This window comes from Dasypus novemcinctus, chromosome 21, assembly GCF_030445035.2.
Source record: "Dasypus novemcinctus isolate mDasNov1 chromosome 21, mDasNov1.1.hap2, whole genome shotgun sequence".
NCBI lineage: Eukaryota > Metazoa > Chordata > Mammalia > Cingulata > Dasypodidae > Dasypus > Dasypus novemcinctus.
In genome coordinates, this window is record NC_080693.1 from 42,641,742 (window position 1) to 42,668,380 (window position 26,639).

The 26,639-nt window shown below is 37.6% G+C and overlaps 1 protein-coding gene and 1 non-coding gene across 2 annotated transcripts in view; both read right to left on the reverse strand.

Moving 5' to 3' along the window:
• The window catches only part of AATF (apoptosis antagonizing transcription factor), a 117,322-nt gene that overhangs the window by 69,462 nt on the left and 21,221 nt on the right, over positions 1-26,639 (reverse strand). Inside the window, exons 5-8 of the mRNA XM_058283204.2 lie at positions 5,427-5,541; positions 4,039-4,240; positions 2,934-3,098; positions 964-1,047 (exon numbers count right to left, since the gene is read on the reverse strand). Of these exons, the coding sequence (XP_058139187.1) occupies positions 964-1,047; positions 2,934-3,098; positions 4,039-4,240; positions 5,427-5,541 (566 nt within the window). The remainder of the gene's footprint in view (positions 1-963; positions 1,048-2,933; positions 3,099-4,038; positions 4,241-5,426; positions 5,542-26,639) is intronic.
• Positions 299-405, reverse strand: LOC111759976 (U6 spliceosomal RNA). The gene has a single exon (XR_002793797.1). It is a non-coding gene; the product is annotated as a U6 spliceosomal RNA (small nuclear RNA).

Genomic DNA, 26,639 nt, shown 5'->3' on the forward strand with positions numbered 1-26,639 from the left:
TGTAAGCTTCTACCCCAAATAAATACCCTTTATAAATGCCAACAGATTTCTGGTACTTTGCATCAGCACCCCTTTGGATAACTAATACAAAGTGTAACTTAACCAAGAGACCCAGGATAAGAGGAAATTATTTAAATTTTTTAGAATAGCCCAAATGTTTGTCTACCTTACCAATCATTAGCATCATTACAAAGAGCAGCATGCTAGCAAGTAACACAAAAATTCCAGGGCAAGAACTGGGAGGGCATTTTGTGATGAGACACCAAGACCTGGACCTTATTTCAATTTTTTTTTTTTTTTTAATATGGAACACTTCACAAATATGCATGTCATCCTTGCGCCGGGGCCATGCTAATCTTCTCTGTATCATTCCAATTTTAGTGTATGTGCTGCCGAAGTGAGCACTATTTCAATTTTTATCAATTCTTTTTGTCTTTAGAGCTCTACACTATTATAGTCAACAGTACACAGACACTCAGTACATACTTAACTGATGTGAACAGGCACAGAAAGGCACTAAAGACAAGAGACTTAATAGGCAATAGAACCAGAAGTGCAAATCTAGAACTCTGGGATCAGGCCCTTTAGCACCACATTCCATTCTTAGTAAAGGGACAAGAAACTAAATAATTAACAAAACATCCTCCATTAGCATTATGAAAAATGACTGGGAAAGAATAAACCACCTGACAAAGACATTGAAACTGATTTACAGATAATTTACACTCAGCAACACTACCGAAGTAGCTATAGCTGCTTTCATTTCAAAAAGGAAAAAATATAAAACAGAAGACAACATATCCAGAACTACACAGTAAGTCAATTCTGAACACAGGAGTTTTAACCCTGTCTGACTCTATCCTTCATCCAAAGTAAGCAAACTTTTTATTCAGAAAATTAATCAGGTGTTTCAAAATGCTAAAACCTGATTTGTAACTAAAGAAAAGACTGTAAAAATCACACCTGGTGGTAAAAGTCATCGTCATCAAAGATTTCCTCATCTAAGTCCTTCAGGTGAGCATTAGCAGGGGCTTGAGGAAGGATCTCCTATATTAACAGGAAGAAAGGAAAGGGTGAAATCCCAGTGAGGTTATCAAAATAATGTGGCTACTATTATTTGTTAACAGTCAAAGCACTGTTTTCCTTAAGATATGAAGAGCTCTTAAAATTAAAAAAACAAAAACAGTCCCATAGAAACTTGGGGAAAAACATTACCAGCAATTGATAGAAAAAGAACCACAAATAGTCAATAAGGATATGAAAATATGTTAAACCTCATTCTAATTAAATGCAGAAAAGACCATTTTTCACTTGTAATACTGGTAACACTCAGAACTAAAGAACACAACTGGGGATTAGAAGTTAATGTAGCCTTTTGGGAGACAATTGGCACTGTCAGTCAGGATTGAAAATGTGTATACACTTTGATTTAACATATCCACCACTTTAAGAAATTTATCTATATATTCATACAAATATGCAAACATAAATGTTCAGGAATGTTTACCATAGCTCTGTTTATAACACTGTAGACAACATACGTATCCACTGTTTGAATAAACTATAGTACACCTCTATACAATGGAATACTCTACAGCCATTAGGAAAAATGAAATAGATCTTTATATTGTGATATGGAAAACTGTCAAGTATATACTAAACTTAAAAATAAATTTTAAGATTTTATATATGGTTGTAATATTTTGGATATATTCACACACAAGCACATATATTTACATATTCCCATTTAGTAAAGGAAAAATAAACAACCTCCTGGCCAAAGTCATCCATGACAACTCTGTGGTCATGGAGGGATTCATGACCACAGTCCATACCATCACTGCCACCCAGAAGACTGTGGACAGTCCCTCTGGGAAACTGCAGTGTGACAGATGTGGGGATGCCAAGAGCATCTACTGGCACTGCCGCAGCAATAGGCAAGGTCATCCCTGAGCTGAATGGGAAGCTTCCTGGCAAGCCTTCAATGTTCCCACCCCCTGTGTGTCCATTGTGGATCTGACCTGCTGCCTGGAGAAAGCAGCCAAATACAATGACATCGAGAATGTGGTAGAGCAGGCATCAGAAAGCCTCGTAAAGGGCATCTGGGCTACACTGAGAATCAGGATGTCCCCTGAGACTTTAACAGTGACACCCATTCTTTCACCTCTGATGATGGGCTGGCATTGCCCTCAATGAACAATTTGTCAAGCTCATTTCCTGGTGTGACAATGAATTTGGGTACAGCAACAGGGTTGGATCTTATGGTTCACATGACCTCCAAAGATCAGAAAAGCCCCCTCGATGTGCAATAGCACGAGCAGAGAGAGGGAGTCAAGTGCTGGGAGTCCTTGCCATAACTCGATCCCCTAATGCTGAGCATCTCCTATCCTTGACAGTTCTATCCCAGACGCCCTAGAGAAGGGCCCTACCTAGTCATGTGCCATCAAAAATTACACTGTACTCCCCTCAAAAAAGTATTAAGTACATATTTCTTCTATAATTAAAAAATAAAAATGTTCCCTTTAAACAAAATAATTTGATTATTCCAATTTTGGATCCTTTTCTACAGTACCTGAATGTCCCACAAAAAGCCTAGAGTATACTCCAATACTAACATTTCTATAGAAGCAGTATTAAATTTTAAAAATTGGATTATGAATGTTTCCATTACCAGATTCCCATATCAAACTCAAAAATTAAATTAGGAGACAACTCCATACAATAATTAACAATAAATATAGCTCGATTTTCAAAATACTTTCTCTCCCAAAATACTGTTTCTCAACAATCTTGTAGTGCTTTTTTCTTCTCTTCCTTTCTTTCACTAACTTCTTATAACAAAGTAACATCTACAAATAGATGATCAGGTTTTTCAGTCAATTAGCCTCATAGAAACTGCTCTCCATAATCACTGTGCATCACAGAGTTCTTACCGGTTGTTCTGGCAAATTCTCTGGAACAGAATGAGCTGTTGATTCACGTTTGCCAAGAACTCGGTAGACAGAGCGCTTGGTCTGTGTCCTTCGGAGTAATCTTTCTTTGTCCATCAGAATATGATCAATCTGAGTCAAGATTGAGCGTTCAAAGGCACCAAAACCCTGCAAACAACATTAACCAGTGTCAGATAATTCAGCATCAGTGCTGAAGGTAGCTACACTGGTTTCTCTAACTTCCTATGTCAGCAGAGAAAGACAATCCTCCTTTCAGGGGGGACTTTTAAAGACTGAATTTGTGAGTGGCTGCTATTTTACAACTGTTCTTAGAAAAAGATTAGTCTACCACTTTCCCATACCCAGAGATTAGCTTCTGCTCCTTTAATAACAATAATTTTTAAAAATCCATTTCCTTCAAGTATTTTTGTTTTCCAGCACTTGAATGCTTACCAGGCCACAATTTCTAGACTAAAACATTCTTCCTAATAAAGTTAAAACCCAAGTCTGAATGGTATAAATCCCAGTAGTAGGAGTCCAGTAAATTTTGCTACAGAAACTATTGATTACTATTACATTGTGACATTATCCATATAAAAATGAGCTGTTGGGAAGCAGACTTGGCCCAACAGATAGGGCATCCACCTACCACATGGGAAGTCTGCAGTTCAAACCCGGGACCTCCTTGACCCGTGTGGAGCTGGCCCATGCGCAGTACTGATGTGCGCAAGGAGTGCCGTGCCACAGAGGGGTGTCCCTTGCGCAGGAGAGCCCCATGCGCAGGGGAGCCCCATGCGCAAGGAGTGCGCCCTGTAAGGAGAGCCGCCCAGCACGAAAGAAAGTGTAGCCTGCCCAAGAATGGTGCAGCACACACGGAGAGCTGATACAACAAGATGATGCAACAAAAAGAGACACAGATTCCCAGTGCCGCTGATAAGGACAGAAGTGGTCACAGAGAAACGCACAGTGAATGGACACAGAGAGCAGACAACTGGGGGGCGGGGGAAGGGAAGAGAAATAAATTAAAAAAAAAAAAAAAAGAGAGCTCTTGTCCCAATTTCTTAAAATTGTTTCAGGTTGCCACAACCTATCTTACACACACACTTGCCTTTCCCAGTTTTCCAGAAGCCAGCGTGGTTTTGTCATGCCACTTCTGAAGTGTGCAGTTTCTGTAGACTGTAAAGTCAGCAAAGCGCTTTGCCATGAAGCTGGGATAGTCTTCCATTTCCAGCTTCCTCTTTGGTGGGGCCCTTCTCTGCTGCTGCTCCTCCTCCACTAACTCATCATCTTCACTAGAAATCTCCTCCTCACTAGAAAACCAATAAGAGCACTAAGTCTAATATAAATAAACATTACCTACATAAAGACCTAGATTCACAAGAAGCAGAGAGTATTGGGGCATTGCCTATTGTCTACATTTTTATTTAACACCGTAGATATGATGACTTTTTGTTTGGAAATAATATTCATGAGATTGACCAAAAAACTCAAAGCTTTTGAAATAAATATAAAAAGGACTTGTTTCAAAATATATATACTTTTTAAAAGGTAAGCAAACCATAAAAAATAAATGAAATTGTAGGAACGTTATTAGAAATGCATGTAAGGCAGGCCTGCACTGTTACAGAGGGTCTTTAAAACTTAAGCACATAATCATACTTCTATGACCTTAATCCCCAAATCAATAAGGAAAATGTATCTCCCTATAACCAGCTATTCAAGATAGTTAAATAGAATAAATGTTAGTTGAACTGAATGAAGAGAAGCTGAATGTGAAGAAAACTCAAGGGAAGGCAACAGAATGAGCACTAAATTGCAATTTATGCAACTGCCAGGAGAATGTAATATAACTTCCACTTCTACATCCAATTGTACCCAAGGGATTACTGAGCCCAACACATAGTGGGTGCTCAATAAACATGAGCTTACTTTTTTCCCTTCTAAGTAGTTGAGTAGAAAAGAATGAAGTAAAGAATAAGCCCAAAGGAAAAAAGTAAGCAGGTACCTTATACAGCAGGTTCAAAGAGAGATAACCTCCATCAAATAGGGTAATTTCAGAAAAGAGAAAGGGTTATTTTGCTATTGTTTCCTAAACTTTTTTTGATCCTTCAAAATAATACCTTCTTCTCTCATTGAATAGAAGACTGTTGTAACCAGCAATTTCCATGATATGGGCACAAAGTGCTTCCAAAGCTTTAAGCATTAATATTTAAAATGTGTTTTTATCGATTAACTTCAATTAATGAAGAGAAGGCAAGTTTTTTTGTCTAAGCCCACAAAGAGAAACAAGGCACAACTAAGAATAAAAATCCAAAACCTAATTCCAATTTTACATGGCATCTTTGTCACCAGGTAAAAATAAACATTTCTTTCTATTTTACTAACATTAAGTTTGATATCAGTCTGGAAAAGACATGGCTTTCTTTCTCATAAATGATGAGAAATGATCCAGATGAAAAGAAATCAAGTAACTCCATAGTTCCACTCCTTCCTTACCTTTCTGCTTTGGGCTTTGTCCCATCTACTAGGTATCTAGTGTCTGGGTACTGGAAAAGCAACTCTTCCTGAAGGTCCACCAGTGATCTCAACAATGCTTTAAGTGCCTTGTGACCTGGGAAATAAAGCACAGAGAAGGGGCAATTACCTACAATTCCCGAAAGTAGGGGACGCTTGTAACTCATGACTCCTGGAAGGTTCTGGCTGGTGGGAAGAAGGGGGGTCACAGGGTATACAGGGACTAAGAACTCTCTGAAATACAGAATTTCCAACATTTCCAAAAGGAAAAATACCTGTGAAACTAATATCAGAGGGAAAAAAGGATTGGCTGTATAATGACACTCTGAAATACAGAATTTCCAACATTTCCAAAAGGAAAGAATAACAGTTCCTACCTCAAAGGACTGTTGTGAGGGGCAAGCAAGATAATATAGGCAAGGTGCATAGAAAATGTGTCTAAACGTATGAGTTCAATTAACTGCCAGTTCATAACATTTATTAAGTTTGACAAAATCCTTCCCTCTGTGTCATTATACAGCCAATCGTTTTTTCCCTCTGGTATTAGTTTCACAGGTATTTTTCAAACTTACTGTTTGTAGAGCTTGTACTCTGAATTGTATATTGCAAATTCATACATTATTCTCATGTCTGGTGATTGGCATGGTTGTTTGATGTAGGGGGACCTCACCCACAGGTCCAGCAGTAGGTTCAATGTCAAGCAGGGCTCATATGTCTCTTTTCCCCCAGGAGATTAGCTCAGGCTCATTTACACTGTGGCAGAAGGTTCCCAGCAGTAAAAGAGGGCCAGCCCCAATACACAAGTGCTTTTCAAGTCTCTGTTTCTATCATGCTTGCCTAATATCCCATTTGCTAAAGCAGGTCCCATGGCCAAACCTAGACTCAAGAGGTGGGGTGGCGTGTGGAGCTGGCCCATGCGCAGTGCTGATGTGCGCAAGGAGTGCCATGCCACGCAGGGGTGTCCCCGCATAGGGGAGCCCCACATGCAAGGAGTGCGCCCTGTAAGGAGGGCTGCCCAGCGCAAAACAAAGTGCAGCCTGCCCAAGAATGGTGCCGCACACACGGAGAGCTGACACAAGATGACACAACAAAAACAAACACAGATTTCAGGTGCCGCTGATAAGGATAGAAGTGGTCACAGAAGAACACACAGTGAATGGACACAGAGAGCAGACAACTGGGGGGGGAGGGGGAGCAGAAATAAAAATAAATAAATAAATCTTTTAAAAAAAGGCAGTGGGGTGGTTAAACATGGCAAGTGGCTGTGGCTCAAGCAATTGGGCTCCTGCCTACTACACGCCTCCTGAAGAAGACGAGCAAGACAGCAAGCCAATGTGACAGGCTGGCGCAGTGAGCTGATAAAAATAAGATGATGCAAAAAGAGACACAAGGAGGAAAACATAATTAGAGACCCAAGAAAGCAGGGAGCAGGGGTAGCTCAAATGATTGGGTGCCTCCCTCATACATGGGAGGTCCCAGGTTCAGTTCTTGGTGCCTCCTAAAAAGGAATACAAGAACACAAATAACAGACACAGCAAGCATGAACAAAAAGGTGGGGGGAGGGGGAGTAAATAAAATGAATCTTTAAAAAAAAATTTTTTTTAAAGGTGGTGAAACAGATTCCAACTCTTGATGGGAAGAGCTGCAGAGTCACATGCAAAGGGGCAAGGTACAGGATAGAAGGAATTATTGTGACCATTTCTGCAAACCATCCACCACAAGGTGTTAATACCTCCTGGGGTGAACTTTGACCACCAAAAGAACACCAAGATCCAACAGGTAAATCTCTCTCTCCTCTCTCTGAGGTGCAATGTTTCCTCATGATCTCTGTGGAGCTGTCCTCATGATCACGCCATCTTTGAGATAACTGTCTTGGTAGCTTTCACTCCTTCCCTCCCTCATTTCCCATTCCCCACTCTTGCTGCATTGGCATGGAGGATGTCTCAGATTTTGTTTTGTAGGCATTTGAGCCAAGATGCTATCATATCATGTTCATGAGAGGATTATATTCCTGGGATATACTGAATAAGTTGGAACTATTGTGATTTTTACTACTAAAAAAAAAAAATCCATACATGTAGAATAAGTTCTCACCTGGTTCCACTCATACCCAACAGATGCTTTTGTAATACAGCAGGGGTCAGGATTAAGTGTAGAATCTCCGGCTAAGAACTTTCAAAATTAGGACTGGCCCTCTGAGAACGGAGCCTTTACCTTCCTTCTCTATCAGTATAACCCTACTAAAGGGGCTAACTAGACACTGATAATCCATATGCATGTGTTGATAGCACTCAGAAATCTCTTATATCAAAATTTCACATTTCTAGCAACTGCCAGAAAATGTTCACATGGATGCTCCATCACTCTTTCGAACCATATCATGTCATAAGCAGAAGGTTTTCTTTCCAACTAGTACTTCTCCCTTATCTAAATTTCTCTTCTCTGTTTGATGCATTTTCACAGATGATCACTAACATTTTGGTGCCCTTATTCTACACATTTAATTGGTTGCTAAATCCTTTATTTCCCATTCTTATTGTCACAAACACTTGTCTATTTATCTCTGGCCATGCTGCTCTCGCTCCTCCCTTCCTTTTTTCCTCAAGTAATTGCAATCTTCACTTTCACACTCTACACTAACTTCAAATAACACTAACTTCATTAAAAAGATTTTTATGTGCCTTATTCTTTCATCTCTGCCTTGACTTCTACCTTGCCCAGCATGAGTGGCCTCCTCACTATTTTATATTCCAACCATCAGTGGGACACCAACACATGAGTTAGACAAACTCTCCATGTGTACCATATTATAGTATTCCATTTCAGCAGAAGGCTAAGAGCTAGCCTACCTGAGAAAGCCTTCTCAGATGGGTCAGAAGGAACTCAATGACCCGACCACAACCTTGCATTCCTTCAAATACTCTGCACATAAAACCACATAAATACAACTTTCTTATTTAATTAAAATAACATAAGATACTTGACCATTTCTTTCTATACACTAATCCTTTTTAAGTACATACATACATACCAGTTGAGAGAATTTGTAATACCTGAATATTACCTGGAAAATCCAAAACATTTTGTGTTCCAAACCAAGATTTTCAACCTGTTGCTCTCAATCTTAAAAAAAAAAAAAAAAAAGTTTCTTTTCTTTTTGATGACGATGGCACTAAAAGCAAAGTAGGAAGACCCTGCCCCTCTCAAAACCGAAGTCAAAGCAAAAGCTTTGAAAGCCAAGAAGGCAGTACTGAAAGGTATCCAGAATCACACACAAAAAAGAAGATCCATACATTAGAAGATTCAACTTCCATTGGCCTAAGACACCGCGTCTTAGGAGACAGCCCAACTACCCTTGGAGGAACACGCCCAGGAGAAAAAGCTTGACCACTTCCCCTGACCACTGAAGCAGCCAAGAAGACTGAAGACACCAACACTTGTGTTCATTGTGGATGTGAAGACCAACAAGCACCAGATCAGACAGGCTGTGAAGAAGCTCTACGACACTGATGTGGCCAAGGCCAACACCCTGCCCAAGCCCGATGGAGAGAAGGAGGCATATGTTTGACTGGCTCCTGACTAAGATGCTTTGGATGTTGCCAACAAAACTGGGATCATTTAAACTGAGTACAGCTGGGTAATTCTAAGTCTTTTGACCATAAAGAAAAAAAATGACAACTTTCCACCAAATATGGAGATAAAAAGTGATTCTCATAAAGAAAAAAAAAAGGTAATATAGAATTATTCTTCTATCTGCTTTTTGTGAAATGGTGGTTAAATATAAATAAGATGAAAACTAAGAAAAAAGGAATAAAGATATATACAAATGACGCAAGAATTTTTCAGTCTGTGTAAGTGTGTAAGTAGAACAATGCAAACTTATGCAAAAATATGAAAAATTTAAAAAGGAATTGGAAGAGCAAAGAATACAAATATTAAGTTACCACAAATGTGCATCTGTGCAAAGAGGGAAGCAGATGTAGCTCCAGCGATTGAGCTCCCATCTACCATATGGGAGGTCCAGGGTTCAATTCCCAAGGCTCCTGGTTTAAGGCAAGCTAGCCTATGCAGTGAGCTGGCCCAAGCACAGAGCTGGCCCGTGCAGCAAGCTGGCCTGAGCGGAGTGCTGGCCCACACAGGAGTGCCGGCCCACATGGCAACCTGGCCCAAACAGAGAGCTGGCGCAACAAGATGATGCAACAAAAAGAGAGAGAGGACAGACAGTAGGAGACGCAGCAGACCAGGGATCTGAGGTGGCACAAGAAATTGAGCACCTGTCTCCCACTCTGGAAGGTCCCAGCCACCTAAGAAGATAAGCAGACACAGAAGAACACACACCAAGTGAACACAGAGAGCAGACAATGGGGGGAGGAGAGAAATAAATAAATAAATATATATTTTTTTAAAAAACACTGTGCAAAGAGCTAAGAACTGTAAACAGATATCTAATAGTAGCTAAGATTCTGAAAGTTTACTTTATAGCAAGAGCCTTAACAGGAAAACAGAAAAGACACTAATACTTAGAAGGAAGTCCATGAAAATACAGGTATTTCATCTAAATTCTACATACTAACCACTGTTTTTACCTTCTTTTTCAGCAATAGCTACATCTTAAGAGGCAGATCCCATGTTCTCCAAAGTGACTCACAAATTAATTTCGCATTTACAAAAGAAATTCCCAAGATCAGAGTATAATAAATAGCTGTTACCTGTACATCTCTGTACAGACAAACTCATCTATCATCTTTCAAACTCGAGCTTAGTAAAAAAGAGCAGGAAAGCAAGTGCCTGTCCTTTACTTTTTCTAGGTACCATGGGACCATAATCTAAAATATGAAATAAGAACCATGGAAGAGAGAAGCCACAAAGCAGTCTATAATGTTTATAGCTGCCTGCCCCCAACAAGCAAGTCATAATTTGACTCTACCATGAAGCATAACCAAGAATTGTGAAAACATACAATGAAAGACTTTTAAGGGTCACTACTGTCAAGTAGCTATACAAGCCCTTTCATTTTGTTCAAATGAGTTTAAAAAACCCTATTGCAGATATATTAGAGAGCATATCAATCCAAGAAGAAAGCAGAGAGCCAATATCAGTAAATCAAAGTGTGCCTTTCTGTTAATACTCTCTCATATGTTCTCATTTTATACACCCCTTCACCCAGTCAGAAAGTAGCCCTGAAGTATTTAAGCTCCATTCAGGGATAGCACCACCATGCATCAATGTGTCAAGAGACCTACCAGAGATGAAATCTGCAATTCTGTGCTTCAAACCACCACCACAAAAAAAAAAAAAAAAAAAAGTTTATCAAAGTAAATGTCACCAGTAGCTCAACACATACACATAGACAACTTCCTGTAAAGAGATTTATAAGGCAGAACCCGATTCACATTTATCTGCATTATTGTAGGGCCACATTTCCTTCTAGTTAGATTTTACGTAAAACCAGAAGAGGATAGACAATCCTTTGCTGAAAGTAAGCAGACCTTCCCAAAGTCTCAGCAGATGACAAGAGTGAGGAAATACTCTTAGAGACTCAAATTCAACCTTGAATGCTTCTCCCCAACAAAAAGAAACCTCCTAATTATTCACAGTCAGGTGCATTCCATTTGTTCACTCCAGGGATAATAAAGAGAATGGAATCAACAGTTTCTAATGCACCTCTAGTTTTTCTCCTCATTATTACAAAAGTTCAGAAAACCAGCAAAGATGCATATATTTTCTTCTCTCTTCCTCATGGCACGTGGTCGCAAATCAAACAGAGACTGTCAAGTATTTACATGTTTATCTTGTCATACATGGTCCATTTCCAGGGGCCTACCCCTGAAGAGAAGGTTAAGGACATATGCCTCACCATATTACAAAGAGTCAGCCTAAGCTTCAGGTAACAACTTTAGGAATAATTTTCTGAGTAAAGAATAAATGGAGAGAGTACTTTACTAAGGGTTAGGAGCCCATTATTCTAACTGCACTATCACTAGCTAATCCTGTTATGCCGAGTGGAGCAATTTAATCTCTGAGTTTCAATTTTCTCATCTATAAAATTTAGATAATTTCTGTTTATCTCACAGAATTAAGGTAAAAAATAAATGTGTATTATGGTATTTCAAAAAGTAAAAAAATACTATATGGAGCAGATGTGGCTCAAGCAGCTGTGTACCCACCTCCCATGTGGGAGATCCTATGTTCAGTTCCTGGTGCTTCCTAAAAAAAGTGCAATGAGCTGACACAATGAACTGATGAAATGAGCTAACAAATAGAGCAGACGCAAAAAGCAGACCCAACGAGCAGGGAGCAGATGCTGCTCAAGAGGTTGGGCACCTGCCTCCCACATGGGAGGTCCCGGGTTTGGTTCCTGATGCCTCCTTAAGAAAACAAGCAGACAATGAGCGGATGGACACAATGAGCAGAGGCAATGAGCAGAGACAACAAGCAGACACAGAGAGCACACAACTAGCAGACAGATGAGGGAGCCATCTCAGGGGGAGAAGTAAATTTAAAAATACTATAGAAATAGAAGGCATATCAAAAAATTATCACCTTTCACAAGGTAAAAATCTTTTAAGCTCTGCTTGTATTAATCTATAGCACAAGTATTAGACTAGTATTCATAGATTCCTATATTAAGAATTCATTTACATGCGACCCATATGCGAGCATTCTATATATAAAGTGTCACCAATCTAAAAACCATTTTCACTTAACAGCTTTATTTTTTTCTCCTGATTCATCTAGGCTATCCAACATAAACAAAAATGTAGGCAGACAATAAGCTTGGGTATGGGCACACAGTTCATTGATTAGATTATAAACCAATAAATAAAATTTCTGACAACCATGGAGGCGAGAATGGGAAGAGTGATTGTAAAAAGCAAAGTGAAGTTTACCTTATCCCTTATCAGCTTTTAAATATCTATACAGGTATTCTTAAATTAAATATGTAAACATATGATTATTTATGCAAAGTATGCATAAACTCCAATTTCCACATTCCTGTTTACCCAGATAAATACATTGAACTAGAATGTACAGATTACAAGAGAATTTTTTTCTCCTTCAAAAGTAACTCTAAAACTATAGCTAAACTATAGGTCAAGATGACACACAATATATTGGCCTGAGAACAATACTTTTCATTCAAATCCACACAAGCCTGCCACTTGCACTAGTCATCCCCAGCAATTAATCCCCCAAGAAAGACGTTTGATTAAATCTTTTCAAGCAAATCCTTTGCTTTGCTTTTGTTAGTTCACTTCTTGTCAACATCTATTAAAATATGCCTTTAATTCTCCCACAATCTTAAAAAACACCGATTCCACTGTCTTCAACTTTAATCAACTGTATGGCCGGCATTTTTCATTTCATAATAATGTGCTGCTTGGAATTCAAGAGGCAGGCTCAGCATCAATCATCTGGTAAGAATTTTTCCACTGCAATAAATATGCAAATGAGGAGAGCCAGTCAGTCGTATTTCAGGCCCGACTTGCTAGTGTTTTAAAAAAGACACAAATTTATTAATTGCCGGTGGCCAGAGGAATCCTATTACTTTGGGCATTGATTACAAAGCTGTGTGAGTGATTATTGTGCAACTCGCAGGCTACCCAGGCATGAGGAAAAATTATTAAAGCAAGGCAGAGATTATCAACTCAGAATAACAATAAGCCTTAACATTTAGGCCCTAACTTCTTCAACAAAGAATTACGTGAAGGCTCCACTGTATCATAATTCCGAATTCTGTCAGTATTACTGTTTGGGCTTGTTCCGTATTCCCCAAGCAGAATGGCGTTACCAGTAAGAAAGAACACTGCAGGTTACAAATTCCTTAAGACCAACCAGTTGGATAAGTTTCTATCATTTCCAATGTATACCCAACTAGAATTTATATATACATATGTGTGCACACACATATGTAGGTGTGTGTGTACGTGTATATATATATATATATTTTCACAAATTTAGATAAATAGGTGTGCTAATAGAGGACCATGGTTTTAAATGGAACGGTGGAAGGAATTCGGCCCCACTGTGTTAGTTGGTTCTGTGGACTAAAAGTAGAATTATTTTACTCATATAAAATAACCACAAGGATAACTTTCAAAGCAGAGCATAGGGACTTATATCCTAAAATCACAGAGGCGAAGTCAAAAGCAGACTTGGGTTTTCATACCTCAGAAGGGCACCGCAGTAGAAGGAGCACAATCTATGGAGCAGTCTATGGAGGAAAGAGTTTGATAGGCTAATTCTGAATGCAAAGTGGTTTTGTGAGAAACATTCAACCCAAGACATATTAAATCAAATAAGAAAGAGGACTCAGTGGACAAAACTTATTTTTTTCTCTTAAGAGAATGATATAGGGAATTGTGGGTGTAAGTGGAAGTTGAAATAAGAGAGAGATGAAGAGACATATGATAAAATATACGTTGGGTAAGCCCCCTCACAGAAAGAAACAAAAAGAAAAAAAATCCTTAACATTTTACATTACTGCCACTCTAAGTAACATGATAGATGGTGTGCATTTGAGTTCTGTGGAGGGACATCCCACTCAAGCTGTAATTTCTGACCAAGCATGAATTTATAAGGAAGGGAAAAGAAATGTAGAATTTCTTAGGTTTCCCTGAATACTCTCTCAAATACCTTGACGAAGTATGTCAATAAATCCTTAAAAAGCCCTATAGGACACAGCAATCTGATCAATGTACTTCCTGAAATCCACTGCAGTTACTTTCTACTTCAGAGTTCCTAGACAATCTTCATTGCTCCTGAGTACTTTTTCTAAAAAGGACATTTATTTTTCCCCCTTTAAAAAGAAAGGGGGAATGAAAGAAAAAAAAGGGGGGAGGGGGAATAGAAGATACTTTATATCCAAGCATATTTACAACTATTTAAACTATTAACAGTGGTTACCCAGGGAAAGGAGAAACACTTTTATTTTTATTTGATACACTTTGGGACTGTCTGAATATATTATAAGCATATATTACTTTTATAATTTAAAAATTTATTGAAATTTAAAGTAAACTTTAAAGAAAACTTATAAATAATAAAATTTCAACCACAATCCAAGTAACTCTGTTTCATATAAAATAAAATGTGACCCTTTCATATTAGAAGCCTTTAAACAGCCTATTTGGAGGTGAACCTATCTTTAACCAGATGTCCAAATTCTCTATATAATATGGGTCTGGAAATACCTTCTCTGCAAAGATTTCTCTGCAAATGGAGATTCCCACACAGAATAAATCATCCCACTCTCAATATTATTCATAACGTTGTTGCAACGCTTACCATATTATACTGTGAGTCTGACTTCCCTACATTGTAAGTTGCGTGAGGGCAAAAACCTCATCCTATCTGTCAACTCCAGTCTCCAACACCTCACCTGAACCATAAAAGTTATTCTACAAATCCTTTCCTTTTGGGGAGATGATGCCTAAATCACAACGCAGAACATCTGATAACACTATCTTTCCTTTTTTTAAAAAAATATTTATTTATTTACACCACCACTTCCCCCCTCCCCCCACTGTTTTGTGCTCGCTGTCTGCTTTCTGTGTCCATTCGCTGTGTGTTCTTCTGTGTCTCCTTGTCTTCTCTTTAGGCGGCAAAAGGAACCAATTCTGAGACTTCTGGAGTGGGAGAGAGGTGCTCAATCTCTTGCGCTACCTTAGCTCCTAGGTCTGCCGCATCTCTTATTATCTTTCCTCTGTGTCTCATTTTGTTGTGTCATCTTGCTGCGCCAGCATTCCACACAGGCCAGCACTCCATGTGGGCCAGCTCACCTTCACCAGGAGGCCCCGGGAATCAAACCCTGGACCTCCAATATGGTAGACAGGAGCCCAATCACTTGAGCTACATCCGCTTCCCTACACTATCTTTTCAAAATCTAAAAGCTACAAGTAAATGAAACATGGACTACATATTTGCTAACTTCAATATCAACTACATATCCTCAACGAACAGACCTTATTTAACAGAAGCAAAGGAGTCAAATTCAACATTTTCCTTTAACACATCAATTATAAGATGTATGGGCTACTCTTTACAGTCGCAAAACCACTTTACCAGATTTAGAAATCTACAAACATAAAAAAAGTAACAATGTAGAATGGAAGAAAATATTTGTAAATCATAAGGGTCTAGTATCCAAAATATATCAAGAACTCTTACTACTCAACAAAAAAGACAATCCAATTAAAAATGGACAAAGAACGTGAACAGACATTTCTCCAAAGATATACAAAAGGCCAACAAACACATGAAGAGATGCTCAACATCATTAGTTATTAGGGCAATGCAAATCAAAACCACAATAAGGTACCACTTCACACCTACGAGGATGGCTACAATTTAAAACAAAGGAAAATAAGTATTAGCAAGGATGTCGAGAAAACTGGAACCCTCATACACTGCTAGTAGGAACGTAAAATGGTTGGGCTGCTGTGGAAAAGTTTGGCAGTTCCTTTAAAAGTTAAACTTGGAATTATCGTATGACCCCACAATTCCACTCCTAGTTATATACCCAGAAGAAGTGAAAACAGTTGTTCAAACAAGTACATGTATACACATGTTCACAGCAACACTATTCACAATAGCCAAAAGATGTAAACAACCCAAATGCCCATCAACAAATGAATGGATTAAACAAACTGTGGCATATTCATGCAATGGAACATTATTCCACCAAAAAAGGAATAAAGTATTGATACATGCTACACCATGGATGAACTGCCAAAATACTATGTTAACTGACAGAAGCCAGACACATATTGTATGATTTTTATGAAATATCCAGAAGAAGAAAAATCCAGAGGTTGGGAGGAGAGATGGAGAGAAACTACTTAATGAGTAAGGGGTTTTACTGTGGAGTGATGGAAATGTTTTGGATCTAGATAGAGGTGGTATTGCACCATATTGTAAATGTGCTAAATGCCAAATGAACTGTTTACTTTAAACGGTTAATTTTATGTTATGAGACCTTCACCTCAATAAATTATTTTTAAAAATAATTAACTTTTATCAAACACTTTACAATGCATTCTCATGAAGACTACTCATTAATTATTATTTAACAGATAAATAAACTGAGGCTCAGAAAATAATTGTTTTCACTTGTGTTTCTTTTAATATTAGTAAGACTTCACATTTCCAGTTGAAAATGAAACACTTGAGAGGCTGCTTTCACGTAACACTTAAATGATGTTTCATACTTTAAAAGCTGTTTGTCTATTGCCACAACCTTGTTACGAACTCCTTAAGAACAGGGACTGTGAATTATTCACACTGATTTTATACTTAGTGTTTGGCAAATGGTAGCCCCTATGCTGTTGAATGAATAACTGAATAAAAATGACATCCTAATATTATTTTTCTTGACATATAATTTTTATATTTGCATGTCAAGTCTTCAAAGAACTAGCTGCATATATAGTACTAGTATTTATTTATAACTCTTTCAAGGAAAGGAAACAAATACTGGTAGTATAGCTATTGACTAAGAAAAGACTGCACTATCACTATTAAGATTAATAGCTGGGAGCAGATGTGTGTCAAGCAGTTGAGCACCCACCTCCCACATGGGAGGACCTGGGTTTGATTCCCAGTGCCTCCTAAAGAAAAAACAGACAACAAGCAATGAACAAAAAGCAACAAGCAAAAACAACAAACAAACAGATGAGGAAGCCATGGGGGGGTGGTAATTAATAGCTAAATTTTCTCAAATATGATGGTAAAAAACTCTGGAATATGTAAGTCTTATCTAATAAAAGAAAGCAGGTCAATAAGCCAAACCCTCGATCTTAATGCTTGTACTTATGAACCTAATTCCTATAATAATGAAACTAAGCCTAATTATAATTAATGCCTAAGAGTTACCTCCTGAAAACTTCCTTATTACTCAAATATGGTCTCACTCTAAGCCAAACACGCAAATAATCTCAATACCTCCCCCCCACCATGCCAAAATAGGACATGACTTTCAGGGATAAGCCTCCCTGGCACTAAGGGAATATTACCAAGCGTTAATCAGCGATGCATCTGGAAAAAGACCTTGAATAAAAGAGGAATGTTAAATAAAATGGCATTTTTATGGCTAAGAGATTTCAAAGTGAATCAGGAGGTCATTCCAGAGGCTATACTTATGCAGGTCTCAGGCAGATTTCACAAACTGCCACAGTAAACAAAGCCTCAAACAAAAGTGCTCCTGAGCGCTCTCAGGATATCCAGCCACCATAGGCAAGCCACAAGGCTACATGAAATCAACACTCCTTCGGCAGGCCCTATCTGGGAATATATGGAAATCTATTTCCCCAATACTAACATAGATATACTAATTTATAATTCCCCTAATCATGATTCTTCTACACCTTTTATTTGAACCTATAATTTTCAATGTATCTTTTAAATATATTCCTCAGAGACTTAAATCTTCTGATTGTTCATATGTCAACTGAGCCCTCAAAACCCTGCAGAGTTGTGGTCAACTCTTACTCTCTAGTTCTTTGGGCTTGTCCTGGACAACTAACAAAATGATAATGGACCATTCCCACCCAAAAAAACAAGGAGCATCTTCACCTGCAAGCAAAACAACTCCTTTCCTTTGCCCCATAATACCTAAGTCCCATTTCAGTCTGAAGGAGTCAGGGCAGACATCAACCAAATCCCTCAAGATTGAGAGATGAACAAAATAAGGTAGGAGTATAACCATGGACCAAAGCAAATTTATTGTTATTGTAGTTAATATCTTGTGTTAATGGAGTAACTTGTAACATTGACACAAAAAATAAAAAGTAAAAATAAAAAAGATTAATAGCTAACACTTATTAAGGACCTACTAAGTGCCAGGCACTAGCCTAAGCACATTATATGTATTAACTCATTAAATCTTCACAACAATCCTTTGAGGTAGGTAACATTATGATGTCACCACTTTACAGACAAAAATGAAACATACTACTCCAAGCTTGAAAAAAAACAAACTGCATTTTTCATTTTCTAGATCAATGTACCCTTGTGGGATATATATATCAAAACCGTGTGGGAGAGAAATGGATGTGGCTCAACCAATTGGGCTCCCGTCTACCATATAAGAGGTCCAGGGTTCGATGCCCAGGGCCTCCTGGTGAGGGCAAGCTGGCCCACGTGGCAAGCTGGCCCATGCTGGAATGCAGCCCCACATAGGAGTGCTGCCCTGCGTGGAAATGGCACCTCATGTGGGAAAGCCACCCTGCGCAGGAGTGCCGGCCGGCAAGGAAAGCTGGTGCAGCAAGATGATGCAACAAGAGACACAGAGGAGAGAAAATAAGACACAGCAGAACAGGGGAGCTGAGGTGGTGCAAGAGAGTAATCACCTCTCTCCTACTCCAGAAGGTCCCAGAATCGGTTCTGGAGCCGCCTAATGAGATATAAGGAGACACAGAAGAGCAGACAGTGGGGGAACGGGTCAGGGTGGGGTGATAAATAAAATAAATCTTTAAAAAAAAAAGTGTGGGAAACAAAGTGCAATGATATTTCCAACGATTTAAAAATGACAAACCTGCCCTTCCCCAATATCACCAAACAATAAAAAAATACTAGTGAGGCTCTGTTAAAATATTATACCCAAATCTGGTTCCCACACTTGAGAAAACGAAGTAGAAAAACTGAGGAATTTCAAATCACATAGATGGAAAGCAGGTCCAATAAGATAAGATAAAAAAAAATTTGCTTACTCTGAAAATGTTAAGAAATGGATTAATGGTCTCCAAAATTCAAATGGCCAAATACATCATAGAAGGTGCTTAACCTCATTAATAATGTATATATAAATACGAACTTGAAACACTGTTATAATTTTTCTGAAATGCTTGATGCTGGCAAGAATGTGAGGAAAGGTGCACTCTCCATACACAGCTGATAAGAGTTTAATTAGTAAAACATATCCAGAAAGCAATGTGACAAAACGTATAAAAAAAGTTTTACACATACATATCTCCTGACCCGACTATTCCACTTTTAGAAATTAATCCTAAGTAAATAATCAGATAAGAAAGCAAAAAGGTAGGTATAAAAATGTTATTTTCAGCATTGTTTATAATAGATAAAAACTGCATACATCTTAGGCGCCCATTTATAGAGGAGTGGTTTAGTTCAGCCTGCAAAAGAAAAGATACTTTTCTATGCGCTGTTGAAAAGGATAAGGTATGAATGGAACTTGATTTGAATAAACCAATCACAAAATACCTTTTTGGGATAACTGAAGTAATCTGAATATGGAGTAGACAAACTAGATGATATTAGGAAATATTAATTTGGTTAGGTGTGATGATCGTATAATAGTTATGTAAGAAACAGCCTCATTTTTTAGAAGTGTGTATGGAAGTATTTAAAGATGAAATAGCATGATGACTACAATTTATTTTTAAATACTTTAGTGAAAAAGAAAAAGAAAAAAGAAAAATACAGTAAATTATTTTTTTAAAGACTTAAGAAGATGTAAAGTATGATCTCATTTATGATTTAAAAGAAATTTAAATTGACATAAAGTATCCAGAAGGATATATAAAAAACTGTTAAAAATGCTTCTCTCTGGGGAGCAGAATTAGAGTAAGGTAAAGGGGACTTTCACAATCTATGTTACATAATTCAGTACTGTTTGGTAGGGGGAAAATGAAATAGATTGAAAAAATATATTTTATTACATTTTTTTTTAAAAGAGAGCTAATTAAGACTAAATAAAAATCATCAAGAATATAAAGAGGACTTCTGAGGTAGATGTAATTCTCCCTGTCAAAAGAAAATCAAACAAGAAGAAACCAATTAAAATAAAAACAGGAGAAATTAGAGAGGGCCATAATGTTGCCTGACAAGGAGACCATCTATTTCTAGAGTTAAAAATCTTTCCTGCTTGTTTCACAAAAGAAATACCAATGACCAATAAATGTAAGGGGGGAAAGGTTTATATTCAATAAACACTGGGGAATGTAAATTAAAAGAAGCATAAATTAAAATAAGAAGTGAGAAAATTAAAACAAAATTTTAATACCCAGTGTTGACAAGGACAAGGGAAAGTGGCATTCAAATAAAGACACTGAGAATGTAAAATGATACAAGTTTTCTGGAAGGCAAGTTCGTGAAACAGAGCAAAAACCTTAAAATTTTGTACATCCTTAGAAAATACACTAATTCTACTTTAAAACTTTATTTTATGCAACAAATTAATCATGTACACGAGTAAAGATTCAGGCAATGATGTTTATTGCAGTATTTATAAAAATGAAAAACTGGAAACAATCCAAATGTTCAATAATAAAGAACTGGTTAAACTATCCATATGATAGAAAGTCTATTCTGCCATTAAAAATGATGCTGTACACAACATTTAACAACATGGAAAAATACTCATGATCTTTGTTAAGTAGCAAAAACTCAGATTGCAAAACAGAATACAGAATATAGTCCCACTTTTGTTCTGACTATATATCCAACACAGGAAGAGAAAAAAAAACAAGAAAAGATATATCCCAAAACATTTAAAGTACTTAATGCTGGTTACTAGTATTTGGGAAATTATTTCCTTACATTTGCTTAACTATTTTCTAAATTTTATACAATGAATATATATATTTATAATAAGAAAAGAAACATTTATTTATTTCTTTATCACCCAAAAAAATCTTACCCGCCTCTAGGAGAGACTATATCAGCTGATGTCCCAAGGTCCTTCGAGCTCTATTACTGAAAAACTGCGCAGGAATGTCTTTAGAAAATGAAGGCTACATTTACTACTCCCACTCTAAACCTTCTGTCCCACAACAAATTCATCTCCATATTTCTCCTGCCTTCATTCCTTTAAGATTTGGCATTTATACCACTTCCATATTCCCTCACACTGTCTTTTGGGAAAAAAAGCCCTCAGATAAAAGTTAAACTATATGCATAGTGACTGGGCAGTGCAGCCAGAGTGAGGCTTGGGGCAGAACAAACCTCAGTCTCTGTACTTACTGGTTTTTCCTCTAACCAACTGTGTGACCATAAAGTAAGTTACTTAACTTTCTAAGACATGACTTCCTCATATGTACACAACACAATTACTAATGCCTACTTCACTGTAAGAAGTAAATGAGACCTTTGTAAGGAATTTAATACAGTGCATGGGGAATAGCGCACAATTAACAAATGGGAGCTATCTTTATTACTATTAGAGTATACTGGCAGCTAGCATTATACAATAAATATACCAAGATAGAAATAAATTGATAATCCCTATGCTCAAATTTTCACCTTTCTTTTCACTCATGACACTTACTGAGAACACTAGAAATGCTTTCTAATTACTTAAATTAGAATGCATGTCTCTGCCCACCCTCACCCCTGCACCCTCATCACTTTTCATACTTACGTAGTGTATATATATATATATGTATAATGTAACATCTTTAGGATGTAAGACTCTTTTAGACTGTCTGAACCATTTCTGAACCTGTACAAAATGTCCTTGTATGAAAGAGTATGAATAGCTAGTAAAACCTGTTCTCAAAACAATAGCAGTTTAGATTTTTTTCACAAATTTTCTCAACTGCCCCAAGGGAAATAGGATCTGGTAGATTTGAGACTAAACACCAAGCAAAATAATCAACAATATTTGCAAGGCATTAAGAACTCAAGCAAAAATTAAATGTGGCCCAAGTATAACAAACTTTCACAGCAGGTCATATGCATAAACTTATTTGGAGACAGGTTATCAATAAAATAACCATAATACTATAATAATCAAGAGATTTTAAAAATTAAATAAAAAGAGATAATTATGTCTTAAACGTGTCAAAACATAGACTTTCTCTAAGATAATTCATTAGTAACATTATAGACTATGTGGGTTTTTTTTCCTCACACCCCCCATATATCATCTTCCTCTACCTTATCAAACATCAATTAAAATTTAATGGGGGAGTAGAATATGTAGCTCAAGTGTTTGAGCGACTGCTTCCCACGTATGAGGCCCTGGGTTCAATCCCTGACACCTCCTAAAAAACCAACAAAATGCAACTCTCACTGGGGAGCGGATATAGCTCAGTGGCTGAGCACCTGCTTACCATATACAAGGTCCTGGGTTCAATCCCCAGTACCTCCCAAGAAAACAGAAAATGCATGGAATATAAAAAAGACAAAAAATACATATATATACAAAAGGAAATTTAATAGAAGAATACATAAAGTGGAAGAAAATACATACATACTAAAATGTCTGGAAGAATACACCCCAAGTTTTTAGTTGCATTTTCTCTGAGAGGTGTGGGGATTTGGGAAAGTGGGGAGTTCTTTTACTTTTTCCTTTTATATATCTATATGGTTCACATTTTATTTTACTAAAGATATATTACTTTATTCATAAAATGTATAGAAGAGTTAAGGACAAATTAAACCCCATAAAATCCCTATCAAGTTTCATATAATATCTGAGGGAAAAGAAAAGAAAAAAAAATTTGAGGAAAATGTCTCCACTCTTAGAAAATGCTTTACAGCTTCTTACGGTATTTTTAGAGGTAGAATAGCTACTAATAGGAAAAGGGGGAAACGGACTTGGCCCAGTGGTTAGGGCGTCTGTCTATCACATGGGAGGTCCGCGGTTCAAACCCCGGGCCTCCTTGACCTGGCCCATGCGCAGTGCTGATGAGCGCAAGGAGTGCCCTGCCACGCAGGGGTGTCCCACGCGTAGGGGAGCCCCACGAGCAAGAAGTGCACCCATATGGAGAGCCTCCCAGCGCAAAAGAAAGTGCAGCCTGCCCAAGAATGGTGCCGCTGATGACAGCAGAAACAGACAAAGAAACAAGACGCAGCAAATGGACACAGAGAACGGAAATGGACACAGAGAACGGACAACCGGGGGGGGGGGGGGAATTAAATAAATAAATAAATCTTTTAAAAAAAAAAAAAAAGGAAAAGGCACTGAATACATATTCGCCATGGTTAAAACTAGAAAGGAGGAACCTGCTCAATCAGTGACCTGATTTCACGTTTCCAACTGCCTTTGGCACTCTCCCACACATCAAAGTGGAGACCACCACTGGCTTAGACCAAGAGAAACAGTAACAGAACCCAAACACTCTTGAAAGTGATTTCATGAAAAAGCAACTAAGAACAGAAATATTATAAAATATTATAAAATATTGACATAATACCTAACATAAGCATAGGTTTACATTTGAGTCTCCATTTCTGGACTTATTTGAATTATAGTTAATGGCATATGAATGGCAACTTAATTTTCAGTACAACTACTATTATTGAAAAAAAAACCTGCAAATTCAGAGTAAACAGAATTACAACTCAATACCATTACACCTTCTACATTTAGCCAAGTGGAAGAATCAACAAAAACTTCCAAGGTAATTTTTCCCTTTAAACAAAGGGTACTTTCTACCCTCCCACTGTGGCCTCTTCATTTGGATCATTTGTTCCTATTTTGGCACACTGTATCCCTGAGGAGTTTCAATGAGTTGTGAAATAATTGTTATTCACACGCAAAAGGTAAAAAAAAAAGGAAGAAAGAAAGAAAAAGCGGGATTAACTGCAATTGCCACTGAGAAACTTGCGTCTTGCACTTTTACCATGTAAATAATGCACAGATCCTGCGGGAACATGCCAAACACCAGGATTCTTAATTAATGGAGCTCTTTAATGTGCAAATCAGGAACAAATTGCAAGTTCTGACTTGCATTGATTATGAAAACATTAATTGAATGAGCAAGGTCCTAAAAAAAGACAGAATCCCACATCTTCAAAGAGACCCAAAGAACAAAAAGCTCTGGAAACCAGACAAGTCTGACCAAGGTCTAAAATTCAACCTATCACCGAGTGCTACTCACCAGTATACAATGAATTTTTAAAAAATACAACAGTTTAATCAGGAAGCAATCACTATAAGAACATCTATTCCACCAACATCTTGCATTAAGCAGAAAAATTAGTGTTTGCTCCAGGAGCTTACAGACACTGCTTTAAGGGAAAAAATACTTTATATATATATATACACATATATGTATGCATGTATATTTCATAGGTATAACACACTTAAAAGTATTTAGGTAAAACAAAACAATGCTGTCTCTTTAAAAAGAAATTCATCCTATATAAATTATAGCCATAAACTTTTCCTGCAGTGCTGCCTAATTAATTCTTGTTCTATACACAAAGGGAAATGCTGGGTGACAAATGGGTGTGAAGCCAGAAAGCTGCCAGGTCTGCAAAACATTTTCTACTTCAATTTATAAGCAATTTTACAGTAAATCATCAACCAGAACCTGGAATCTCAGGAATCTGAGTGTCCAAATCACGTTATATCACTTATCAAAAAGAGAAGGAAAAAGAATTTAAAGACATCTCATTTTTCAGTTCTAAACCACATCAAAATCTAGAAGCTCTGTGTAATCTATTATTCTCTTCTGGGTAAGCTTTTGGTAGCAAAGATATATTTTTCAAGCAAAAATGACACTATTGGTTGATATAGCCAATTCCTCTATCCTTAGAAGTACTGTACCATGTATCCACTACCATAATATAGCCACAGAGTTATCTGAGAATAAGCACACAACTATTTATAGCCCCTCCCTCATGCTCAGCCAAGATGAAGGATTCAAAGGTGAACTGCTGTGGAAAAACAGGTGGGAAACACTCCAAGGAAATGAAGTTACGGGAGAGGAAAATGGAGACTCATAGGAAACAAAGGAGAAAGCAGAGCTTGCCAGACAATTATTGTTTCAAGTCTATAAAATGATATAAACAAACCCTCAATTTAGAAATTCAAATGCCAAGGCACTATATCACTTGGAAAGAAGTTAAAATATACACACACACAAAGTTAGCATCACCCCGAGAAAAGATCAATGGTCACAAAACCCATCAGAGCCACATTTTGGCCTACAAAATATGATTCCCAAAACTTAAGAATACACCTGTACCTCCTAGCACAGCAACAGAAACATAGCAATCTAAAAGAAAGCATCGAGGAACTATTAACATAATTATCCAAGTCTTGTTGTCGGGAAGGTATACTCATAAAATTAACATCTAAGAAAATATCAGGTAAATATCAGTGATACTTTCTACATTCCTAAAAATCAGCATCATGGAGCAGATATAGCTCAATGGTTGAGCACCTGCCTCCCATGCACAAGGTCCCAGGTTCAATCCCCAGTATCTCCTCTAAAAACAAACTAATGGGGAAAAAAAAACAGCATCAGAAGTATAGTTCTTAGTTTTTAGTGAGAGAGGCATGAATAGAAACAAAATCCCATGGCATAAACTACAGTTTAATATACTAGGTACTCCCCTGTCCTAGGTATCATGCCAGGCACCAGGAAAAAAGCTATATGAAAGAATGCTACACTAGTTTTAAGAACACAAAAACAGACACTTCCACCTTAGGATGGCAAAACCAGGCACATAACATTTGCCTCCCATACTATATACAGATCATAGTTGGGATTCCCCCATTCCCCTCCTTCCCTGTGTAAAAAGCAGGCAGCCCCATCCTTCCCAGAGGGGACTTCCATTCAAAGGAGAGACCCAGTGGGAAAAGAGCCTTCTGACCCAACAGGAAATGCTAGTTATCTTAAAGAGGAAGAGACAACAAGCATCATCAGACATAGGAAGAGAATGAACAACAGTAAAAAAGAAGCCCAACACCTACTTCCAGAGTTAGCAATGGCAGATTTACTTGCTTTTCGTCACCTATAAAATGGGAATGATAAAAGCACTTAGCTCATAAGGTTGTGGTATGAATTAAAAGACTGTATACATGCAAAGCACCAAGAACAATGCCAGGCATGGCTGGTGATAAATAAATGTTGGTTACAAGCACAAAAACACACATTTTTCATATCTCTTCTGATCCTTTCCAAAACACGACTAAAATGGCAGTAATTTTTCCCCAATTCTTTTGTTTTCTTTTAACTTTTAAATACATATAGAAAAACTATTTCTGTTGGTGTCTAGTTCAGAGTTTTTAACACATGCATAGATTCAGATTCATGTAACCACCACCATCAGGATATGGAACATTTCCATCATCCCCAAAAATTCTTACTGCCTCTTTGTAGTCAAACCCTCCTCCCACCCCTAACCCATGGCAACCACTGATCTGTTCTCCATCACTATAGTTTTGCCTTCTCCAGAATGTCATATGAGAGGAATTTACAGCACAAAATCTATTGAGAA